The 11,732-nt window shown below is 34.6% G+C and overlaps 1 protein-coding gene and 1 non-coding gene across 3 annotated transcripts; one reads left to right on the plus strand and one right to left on the minus strand.

The window, feature by feature from the left end:
* Positions 1–3: 3 nt before the first annotated feature.
* Positions 4–11,180, plus strand: LOC135470087 (battenin-like). 2 transcript variants are annotated; one of them, XM_064748831.1, is made up of 16 exons: positions 4–60; positions 1,162–1,386; positions 1,880–1,928; positions 2,335–2,434; positions 3,513–3,593; positions 3,762–3,841; positions 4,160–4,245; positions 4,691–4,763; positions 4,953–5,096; positions 5,633–5,718; positions 6,183–6,232; positions 6,782–6,850; positions 7,130–7,185; positions 7,542–7,635; positions 7,784–7,924; positions 9,215–11,180. In XM_064748831.1, exons 2-16 carry the CDS (start codon positions 1,299–1,301, stop codon positions 9,344–9,346), a joined length of 1,329 nt encoding a protein of 442 aa, XP_064604901.1. In that variant the 5' UTR covers positions 4–60; positions 1,162–1,298; the 3' UTR covers positions 9,347–11,180. The 2 variants fall into 2 exon arrangements, with proteins under 2 accessions (XP_064604901.1, XP_064604902.1); XM_064748832.1 differs by lacking the exon at positions 4–60 and having other exon boundaries at positions 512–1,386.
* A 447-nt stretch (positions 11,181–11,627) lies between these two features.
* Positions 11,628–11,700, minus strand: Trnav-aac (transfer RNA valine (anticodon AAC)). Its single transcript has one exon. It is a non-coding gene; the product is annotated as a tRNA-Val (tRNA).
* Positions 11,701–11,732: the final 32 nt, after the last annotated feature.

The raw sequence follows: 11,732 nt of genomic DNA on the forward strand, positions 1-11,732 counted from the left end.
AACGACAGTGGACAAAGATGGTCATTTGAATGAAAAGTTTGACACAGGATTCGACGACACGTAATGCACATTAAGCTTTCTCAGTGGTAAAAACAAAACATGTGCATGTTTTTAACTTGAAAGAAAATGGAGAAGTTTCACTTTTCACTTTTGGATTACCACTGTTTATTTCTGTGTTATGCTGTCTGACAGAGCTGATACCGAAACTTTCTGACACTGACAGTTACTCGTGTTGTTGTTGATGTTTACGTATTGTAATAATGTCAGTTAATTGTTAAATCTTAAGACTAAAAGACATTTATTTAAGTGAATAACGACATTTTGCGAACAGAAAGATGCAACAGAACATAACTTATGGCTGCAGATTCATCTAAAATGAAGCACCAAAAAAAAATACAGTTAAAGGTTGTGCCTTTTTTAAAATTATTTATTTATTTATTTATTTATATGATGTTTAACACCATACTCGAGAATTTATGACTTTCATAATAGCGCTCAGGTTTGTGGGAAGAGGAAATCAGAGTGCCTGCTGTAAACCACAGGCTTTTGCTGTGTACCTGACAAACCTCTTGATTTAAAGGTACAGCGAAAGCTGAGAACTGCATGGATTCAAACGATTGATTACCTTTGGTCAGGTGCCAGACTATTGCATTGAGCCAGTGCTTTAACCATCTGAGCCAAAACTGATCAACCTGTTTGGGTCTATAGTAATAGTACCAGGTGTATGGATTATTATGCTGTTGGTATTAAATAAGATTAATACATGTATGAGTACCGGATAAGTTAATTGTAGTTTTTGTTTTCAGCTATTGATCAGCTTTTAAATCCTGTCACTTCAACTTAAATTGGGACCATAGTACTAGTACAGAAATTCCTCAAATCATTGATTTTTATTTTTTTAAATTTTTAAATTTTTTTTTGTTTGCCAACTTGCTACTAACTACCACCTTGTACTATAAGTGAATCTCAAACATGGCAGCCAGGATAACATGAAATGCCTATCAATGTTTGATTAAGATCATCCCCACTATTCCCAGGCATTCTGTTAACCAGAATACAGAAGGATTTCAATATAAAGTCTATATATGTGTATATCTCCCTTGGGGTAGGCCAACATTGATTTAAAATTTTCAAAATGTTCATGTTCTTTTATGCTTACAGAATGCTGATCATCAATGGGATGGGGTATTTGAGATTTAAGCTGCCTGTGGATCAAAGCTGTTAAACCCACATTCCAGCTAAGTTTTTTTTTTCTTCTGAGATCCTCTATCTGGCTCTGGTGCAACACTGACTTGGCCATGTCAAATGATTCTCGGCGTAGACACACTGATGATTTGTACGACGAGAATAACATGGAGGTGTCCGATGAAGAATCTTCCGCTGTTGGTAAGTTTTCAGGATTTATCTGCATTTTTTTATTTTCATGTTTCCAATAGACAGTCTCAACTAAATTTAGCATATATTTTGGCCAGTTTGTGAATGTGGATGACTTTGACTTCATTGATACCTAAATCAGTATGTGGCATAATTTCTACATTTCTACATAAGAGTGGTAAGTAAGTATATGGTAGTAATGTATCAGTGTATATTCGTGATTTTTATACATTAATGATTATGAAATAAGCACGGCTTAATTGGTACTGGTTCTGTACCTGATCTTCGAAGCAGTAGCAAACTGCACCTCATCCTGACGGAATTTCCACGAAAACATACCGTGAAAATTGTACGTTGCCGTGGTAAATGCGCTTGAGGCAGTGTTGCAACAGTTTTGTAGAACGAGCCCCAGGTAGAAGTCAGTTGTGTAGTAATTATAAATATTTCAGTCTTTACATATTAAACTTTTGTCTATTAATTAAGGTTCATGTCTTTGTATTTTCAGTTTATAACAAAAGTAACCTAAATTCTTGGAGGAATTTGATAGCATTTTGGTAAGTCCATCATGTGAGAAACCTGTTTCGTGTCCTGTAAATGTTAGAACATTTTGGTAAATGCAGTCATTTACATAGAATCTTCACTCAAATTATTAGTAGTCTGGTATGTCACATCATCGAATTTGCTTAAGTGTACTCATTGTATACAGTATTCAAACATGAAAATGTAATTAGGACTGACATCAAAACGTTATCATTTCATTAACCCAGGAGTTGATCTCCATAAGTGATGCCTGTGTACTTAATGCTGTAACAATCTGCTGTCATTGTAGATGTTCCTTAAATGTTGTGAAAGGTTATTTTCATTTTTATGTTGAGATGAACTATTTAATAACATGTGTTCAAATTCTAGATACTTTTTATTTTTTGGGTTGCTTCACCTGTTTTGTTTTCATTTCTACAGGGTGCTTGGATTATGTAATAACTTTGCTTACGTTGTTATGCTGAGTGCTGCACATGATATCCTGGATCAAGAGGAAGCAGGGAGTAATTCTACATCAGTGGTGAGTCTTTTTTACCTGGCGGCAGAGAGTCAGCTTTAAATTAGAGCAGTTACTCAGTTATGCTCATTCCAAATCCCTTTGGGCTATGCATTGGTATATAAAACTTTTATGCACCCCTGACCTGCTTAGCTGCCATGTTGGAGGTATATTTGAAATCTTTCATGAAATTTTATATCGAGACATTTACAGGTTGAAAATTGTTGAAATTGTCATTGACTGATTTAGTCATGAGATGACCTATTTTTGAATTTTCCAAAATAAATGCATGTATTTACAAATTGCAATATAAGCACAGACCTGCGCTCTTATCAATTTTGAAGGTCAAGTGACTGGAAATCATTATGGCTGTGAACCTGAAAATCGATCAGTGGATCAATTACTGCCATTTTATGTCATGGAACCATATTTCTACATTTGATAGTTTTGTCATGGAATGGGTCTTAAAACTTATTATATTCAGTGTCATGGTACATCAGTTTTACCAGTGATAAAGCATACCTACCCTAATTCCCCAACCTTTTCACATAAGCAATTTATGCACATTTTTATTTTAATTTAGGGAAACAAAACTACATTGGTTGGATTGTCCAGATTCAGAGCTTCAGTATAGAATGATGCATTCAGAACATCATGAATAAACACCTTGCAAACATGCGAAAAGGTTGAAGAATTACAGTAGCACAAAAGACCCTTGCTCTTGTGGACTTACATGTGGTTTTATTTTCAGCCTAAAATAGTACAGCTCTGATAAAAAGCTCAGAAGATATAGGAGTCCACTTGGTTGAAGTGTTGCTGTTGTAATTTTACTGTAGGCAAATAACAGAGTTGGCAGATATATGTAGATGAATTAAAATTGGAACACATACCATGGATTTCAAACAAATAGCGCTGTGCTCCTGTGGACAGGTCCAAGCCTTGTTCAAGGTAAAACTGAAGCCAGGATCTAAGTGTGAAGACAACGTGGAAGCCAGTTTTATTGTAGTTCTGTTTTGCGTTTTCTTCTTTACTTTATTCTTTTCAAAGTAGTTAATGTCTTTAAGAATGGTTAAATCTTTGATTTAATGTTTTATTGTTGCAGAATACCTCCACAGGGAATCTGGTTCATGAAGTCAGTGGCAATGACAGCACTTTGTTGGAGTGCAATCCAATAGGGACAGGTGTAAGATATCTTTGCACTCTGTTGTACCTGTGTCCAGATTACTGAACTCAAAGATTCTTAAAAAACATTGGCTGATACATAACATTTTTACACATAATTCCCTATTCAGTATTGACAATCCAAACCTGGCATCAATTTCTGTTTCAATCAGTTGTTATTTCGTTTCAGGCTATTTTATTGGCCGATATTCTCCCTACCTTAGTTGTGAAATTGACGGCGCCATTTTACATTCAAGTCATTCCTTACAGGTGAGTTTTTTTTCTGTTTACTACCTTGGTTAGTGATAATAAAAACTTGAGTATTGATCTATTTTGGAGGGTTTGCAAGTGTGAGGGCAACTCTTTGGGACGGATTGCGTTTGCATTAGTGAAAATTTTTATTCACTATGGCGATTAGAAACAATAAAACTCAAGAAATGAAATCTTTGGTGCTTGGCCTGTGTTTCCACCACTGTCTACCACATGATATGTTTGGACGTGAACCTAACTGATGATTTCATTTATATTGAGCATTTGAGTGTTTCACAGTCGCACTTGTATTATGCTGAATTTTTTTTTAATTTGTAGAATCAAGGTGATATTGGTAATTTTGTTTGCATTGGGAAGCTTTCTATTGGTTGCTTTGTCACAGACAATTCCTCTAAGCATATTAGGTAAGTGCCTAAGATGTTAGTCTTCCAGTGTCATTGGTGGAAACCTTAGTTTAAAAATGCTGAGATAGCTTAAAATCTAAGTGAATGTGCCCTGCTCTTATTTTTTTTCTCATTGGGTCAGATTTGTTCAGTTTTATTATGTAATTAGGAATTAATGTTTCACCAACATGTATATAACCACCGGCAATAACCAAGTACTCACCAAATCTCCTGACATAAAGCAACAGCCGAACTAGCAAGAGCTGGCATTGAATATATGGCTTCATTGCTCAAGGACCAGTTGACTGCTGTGGGTGTAACCTTATAGCTGAATGATGCAACAAAGGACATTGCACATTATTGTTTGGGTATAGCTGTAATGAGAGATTGTTACGGTAATGAATGCATTGTGTGGTGGTTTTCCTGTATCGTTATGTTTTTTTTTATTCTCTACCCAAACACACAGGTGTAGTTTGTGCCAGCATAAGTGCTGGGCTTGGTGAGCCAACCTTTTTAGGCCTCTCAACTTTTTTTGATAGGTGAGTCAATCTGACAGTGTTTTTTGTCCTTGGATATTTTTTTTCTTCTTGTTGTTGCTTAGTCAGTACAGATAAATTTTAAAATAAAAAACAGTAATTATTTGAAGGCCTTTATTACCTAACTGTATTATATGGATGAGTTAGATATTTTTGTACAACTTGATTAGGGGTGTAATGTCTCTATGTCAGAAACGTCATATCATCATGGTCATCTGGGACAGGGGGTGCAGGAGTCCTGGGGGCCTTATCATATGCTGGGCTGACCTCTCTTGGTGTTTCACCCAGAACTTCTGTCCTCATCATGACGTGTGTACCTGTCCTAATGGCATTCAGGTAAGTGATGTCTCTCAGGTAGAAAACCATAGGGCTGTATTTGATGTACTGGCACTCAGATATGTAATGGTACACATTGTTAGAGGATCAGAGAAGTGTTAAGGCACAGGCCTAATAGTTGTGTGATCTAATCTGTAAGGAATCAAGATGGCTGCTGCCTGCCAACCTTCTGCAAGCCAAGATATTTCCTTTCTGCTGTGTTAAAAGCTGTTGATGCATTGTCTTGGAAAAGTTAGACCTCAGAAAATGTTTTAACATACTGAACAAGGCAATTGCTTATGGATATCAACTTCTTGTTAATTATACATGACATTTTGATCATCATCATTATCCACACAGTCAGATCTACTTACAGTTGAATATCCTGATGTATGTACAATGTGTATACTTCAACATCTTGGATCTTAGCATTTGTCTTCAAAAAAATAACTTCATATTAATACAATGTTCAAATTAATGTATGGCATGTTTTACACTATATAATGTTGCTCATACCAAATGGTACTGGCCTTGCTATTTTTTTTTTTTTTTTACAGTTATTTTGTTCTGCTTGACAAACCTGATACCGTTTATGGGGAGAAAATAGATTCTGACGCAGAAGGCTTACTCTCGGGAAAAGACAGTTAGTAGACTTTGCCAGTGGTGTTTGGTAGTAATTGGACCATTTATAAACTTCACCATATTACAAATCTTTTTTATATATATATATATATATATATATATATATATATCACTTTAAGCAGTCCTGGCATACAATGTAAAATTTTTTATAAATAAATCATTGGTGCATTACTGTTCCAGTTCTTGCTCCCAAAAATCATATGAGTGTTGCTCTAATTATCACATGAAATGAGTAAAAAATAAAACCATGCAAAAATATGTTTACTCATTGATTTTTTTAATATTAAGAATTATCAGTTAATATCTGATAAAACCCACATTGATGAAAAAAGCTCTTGGGAGTTCTAACATGATTTCTATTCAAGAAAGATGGGAGAATATTGATTTTAAATAACCCATAATTTTTTGGTTGTAAATGTCGCAATGTAAACATATGATTATTTTGTTGAATGTTTCACTTTTTAGAATATTATTATGGACCATTAACATGGAGACGAAAACTTCAAGTAGCAAAGGTAAACAAATATAGCAATTTACAGTCATAAATTTCAAATTTCTAATGTGTTGTTCCCACAGCTTGGATTAGAAATTGGTCTGTGGGTATTTCATTGCTGGCACACACCAAAAAGCAAATGGGATAGGAGGGTTAACATTTTTACAACTTGGACCTGACTTGTTTAATTGTATTATTGTTGAAGTTCTACACCAGCCAACTAATGTGTTTTATATGTTGCACTTCCTGTTGCTGGTTGAAAATGTCCTGAATTTGTTTCAAACTGTTCTCTGATTCCCACATGAGGACAGAGAACCTTTCTTAATATTTTTGAGATAAACTATAGCTACTGTAATTCTTCAACCACTTCATATTTTTGCAAGTTTCTTATTGAAGCAAATTCTGAGGGCATTATTCTGTGTAGCCCTGAAATTGGTCAATCCATCCAATGTAATTTTGTCTCTAAAATGAAATTTAAAAAAATGTATAAATGGCACCTAATGTTGCTTTTTCATATAAGGAATTAGGGCATACACCAAGTGACAGTTTTCCTTATTTTAATTTACTTCAGCCACTTCTGTACTATATGGTTCCCCTGACACTGGTCTATTTTGCTGAATACTTCATCAACCAGGGGCTGGTGAGTAAAGCTTTTTAATCTAAATTTAACACTGCTTTTTAGTAAGTATAATTAGTTCAGATTTTTGTTGTTCAATACATGCAGATTACTTCTACATGTATTGACACATTTCCAAGAAATTAAAAAGCAGAAATTCATTCAGCTTCTTACATGGATGTGGATATAAATGATAGCTAGATTCTTACCATATTCACTGACATCAATCTGCTGACATTGAAAATTATGCTTTTTTCAGTTTTATGGTGCCCATTTTATTATTATTATTTTTTTTTTTTTCAGCATGAAGTTTTATACTTCAATGGCATATGGCTTTCTCCAAAGGAGCAATACAGATGGTAAGGGCTGTAGTATTAATATTCATTCTGGATAAAATTTAAAGTTAAGTTAAGAATCAGTGAATATGACTTTAGGTAGAATGGTTACCCTCCTGGCCATAACGTACATGTAATTGTTGCACAAATGTATGTTTATTTTAGGAAATTAAATTAAGAGAATATTAGATGTTATTTTTCGCACTGAAAAAAACATTTAAAATACTGACTTGATCTGATTGGAACCTTTCTTTTGCCTCGATAGGGACACATTTAGGCAAAGTTTTCTCCTTAGTAACGTAAATACTTTACTTGTATATGTGTAGTTTGTGCTGGCTTGTCTGATATACTCAACATCCAGTGTGAAATATCTTCTGCAGGTTCCAGGTGGATTATCAGATTGGTGTCTTTATATCCCGGTCATCTGTGAATTTCATAAAGATAAATCATTTATGGGCCCTTCCAGTGTTACAGGTAAGTCTCTTTCCAGAGTTAGATTCGACATTTTTATATTGTATGTGATATTGTTACTGTTACAGTATTTTATGTTCTACAGCTGTATATATGTATTGTAGATTAATTTGAGAGTTATTTCTCGACAGTTTCTCTGTTTTGTTTCCAGTTTGTGAACCTGATTATTCTGCTGACCCAGGTGTTGTACAGATACATTCCAAATGTGTGGATAGTCTTTGCAATCGTACTCTTTGAGGGTTTATTAGGAGGTGGAGCTTACGTCAACACCTTTTACAAGATGTCAAAAGAAGTAAGAATTAATGCATTTCATCTGGCCCAGGAATTTTTTGTTCTTCATTGTGAATGTTCACAGTTTTACACTTTGGCTAATGATATCTCCAAACTAACAGTCTAATTTCATAATAATTGCATTCCCAGATATGTGTTTTATGTAATAGTTCAATAAATTACACCTCTGTGTTCATGTACAGTAGTAATACCAGTTTTTATCCCATAATTCACCTGTGTGAGTGATATAACTACAGTGATGTAAATTTTCAATATTCCACGCGTTATATAAATGACCTGAAGTTTTGATTGGTTAACTGAACTTTCATTGACAAGCGTATCCAATGAAAATGTACTACTGCATACTGGACTACTTCTTTTTTTTTGTTGTGGTGAAAAAATAGCGATCACATACTACACCATGACAGCAGTTCATGGCTAAGTTTTTTTGAGACTGGATAGGCATAAAAATTATTCTCGTGAAATGTGAAAAACAACAAAGGTTGGTGAAAAGAAATGAAGCGCTTCACGCTGAACAAAAACAAACAGAAGTTCAACCATCATTGACAGCAGCATGCCTCAGTATCAGATTTTCCTATAAACCTATAGACTTTATCTTATTACTGTGTAGAGTACCAAAGAGTTGTCTTGTGTGTATGAACTCTTCCGCAACTGATGTACCTCAAGATTATTCTTAGATCTATTCCGTATGCTATTTGTCACAATATCTTGTTCAGTATGACTTTGAAAATCACCACTCCTTGAACCCTGCAAGTATCGTGTGACATCATAAAGATGTGACCTAGATTTAGGCGACAATTTCGGAGCCAAATGTTTCAATAAATGAGCAGTTATGAATGCTGATATTTGTGAAAAAAATTAAAGCCCGTCATCTTATCACACACTAAGGGATTGTGTTACGTTTTCTGATCACAGAAATCAAAGATTTCCTCAATGTTTTGTAGAACTATATTTAGTGAAATGTGTGGTTCGGTTCCAACTGTTTCACATATGTTGATGCTGTAGGCTTCTCATTTTTATACTTGTCAAAACAAACAGACGTAGTCTTCATTATATGATCATAGGCTATGCAGTTCATGACCCATTATATCAGATTTATTAAACTTGTAATGTAATTTTCATTTGTTCTTCACCAGAGGCTTGGAAAAAATGAAAAGTAGACCATTCACGTAGTAACATTGATATAATGGGGTCACATGTTGTGTATTCTCTATATATTTTACAATTGGAAGTGGAATAGAAGTTTCCATTGGCAGTAAGTCATTCTTTCAATTTCTCTTTCTTTTTCCAGATCCCTCCTGAAATCCGAGAGTATAGCCTGTCAGTTGCTACTATTTCTGACTCCGCAGGAATAGCAGTGGCTGGAGCTGTAGCTATTCCAGTACATAATGCAATCTGCAGCCTGAATATCCATATTCCTTAAAAGCGGAATATGTGGAAGTGAACAAATGTGATTATGAAAAGAACAATGTAGATCAATACTTCATGATTTGCATATTTCCTCCATAATTCATACGTGAGCATGATAACAACATGAAAATGAAAGAATGTCATTTAAAATATAGATGATAGTCAAAGGGCATGATGTTTATGCTTGTAAATCGAATGCAGTTTGAAGAAATATTTTAAGCATCAAACTGTACTTGTATATTCATTTGGTAGGTAATGATTCTGCCATGTTTTTAATTTTGTGACAAATGAGTTAATTTTTATTGAAAAGATTATGGCAGTAATTTTCTGAGATTTTTGTGCTGCATGAATTATTTATATGTAATACTGGGTACAGTACAGTATTTCACCTAAAGTTTGTTATGGAAAAATGCACTTTTAGAAGCACATTAAGGTGTTAAAATGATAATTTTGATGCCAAAAGTTTTCCTGACAAGAAATTAATGAGGTAAACTGAAGCCTCACAATATACTTCATGGGTGATAGATATAGGAGTATATTGAAAAGAGGAAAGATTATTCTCACTGGAAAAGTAATCTGGTTACAAGGAAAAGTAAGAAGCTGGGCCAAGTTCCACCAAGATGTCGCATGTATACGATAATTGCATGTATAGGACAATGGTATGGTAATAGTGACGTACAAAATAACGTATGACAAGTGTACGGTAAAAAATGTTGTACACTGCTTTGTGAAACTAGGCACTAGTTCTTAAAGACTGCCTGGTAGCAAAAAGCATTTGTTTCATGTGGAAATATTTTTAATTCATAAATTGGATTGAATATTTCTGTGGCTCAGGGCAATTAGTTGTATGAACCACCCTTTTTCACCAGAAATATGCACCAGGTATTCCTCCTAAGATTAAGCTGTTGGTAAAATGCATGTAGGTATCAGTATATTTGAACAAGTTTCAGCTCATGGTCTCGAGAGAAAGAACTGAACCTGTAATATGTGCAATACTGGGACCTCAAATAGTGTGTTTGGACAGATGTTGTAAAGCGATGATCTCATACATGTTTCATAAAAAGATATCTTTGAAGTAAATTTTATAGTGGATGTACATGTATTATTATTATTGACACTTCTAATTAATTTTTGTCATATCAATGTGTAATTTGTATGAAGAATGAAGGGATGCAATGTACCTACACTTTCTGGGTTTAAACAGAAATTTAAGTTCAGATCTGTTGGCTGTTGGTCATAAATTGAATGTATCTTCTGATTTTATCCATTTCTTTAAATTTGTTTGTGGAACTGATCTAATTTGGTACATTAATTGTTACTTTACTAAGCTGGGTAAAGGGAATAGGTACATTTATGCGGCACAAAATGTTGTCCAATGAACCACTTTTCTGTCAGAGTATTGACTTTCTTCAAACATTTAGATTGCTCATAATGTCAATTATATTTTGTCAATTCGGCACTATCCACTTAATTACTTTTATATTGCTGTTTAAATAAGCCAGATAGCCACACGATCATTGATGCGTATAGTACAGCATTGCAGTGTTCGGCGACTGCCCAGAACTCAACTCCAGTCCAATTTCTTAAAATGTATTTTTCGACTTTAAATGTTACGACGAGCGGAATAAAATACTCAGATTTTGCTGAACTATGTGTAAATTCCGAATGTTATGATGCTTTTACACAGTTACTAGTACATGGATTTGTTTGTCCCACAGCAAGGAAATCTTTATCATGCACTCTGGAAACAGCTATCCAGCTTATAGTTAAGCCCTAAAGTTACAGTGATATCACAGGTTTACTACATTTAAGTTTTACTCCCTCAGTGAGGAATCTGTTAAAGCTATGATGATATTAAAGTGTTTTTACTAATTTTGTTTTCAGACTTCTCATTGCATGACATTATTGTTATAGTTCAGTGTTAGCATAAAATGTGGAGTTTGCTTACACCTTCGAAATGATCAAGTTTTAACAGCTTGAATACCATATAGCATGTTTTGATTAGCACAGTTCGGATGCAGATGATGTGAATCTGATGCTTGTTTCATAGACATTTTTTACTCCACTCTGTCAAGAAACTGGTTCTTCAAATTACTCATATTCAGGATTAAGCTAGCAAACTCCTCCTCAGTGCAGTTTTCCTTCCAGCTACCTGAAGATTTACGTGTTTAAAATACTCTTTGACAAACCTGTTGCCTAATGGAAGGTGCTAGAACATTTATGTTTAAGGAAAAATGAAAACATCTGGACAGAGAAAATTTGGTGTCTGTACAAAATTTCACCCTTTAATGGAGAGGTTCCGGCGAGGATCGAACTCGCGACCTTCTGCGTGTTAAGCAGACGTGATAACCACTACACCACGGAACCTGACAACCGAGAGGCGTGTTTTACAGATGTCA

This window comes from Liolophura sinensis, chromosome 7 (assembly GCF_032854445.1).
Source record: "Liolophura sinensis isolate JHLJ2023 chromosome 7, CUHK_Ljap_v2, whole genome shotgun sequence".
In the NCBI taxonomy this organism is placed as follows: domain Eukaryota; kingdom Metazoa; phylum Mollusca; class Polyplacophora; order Chitonida; family Chitonidae; genus Liolophura; species Liolophura sinensis.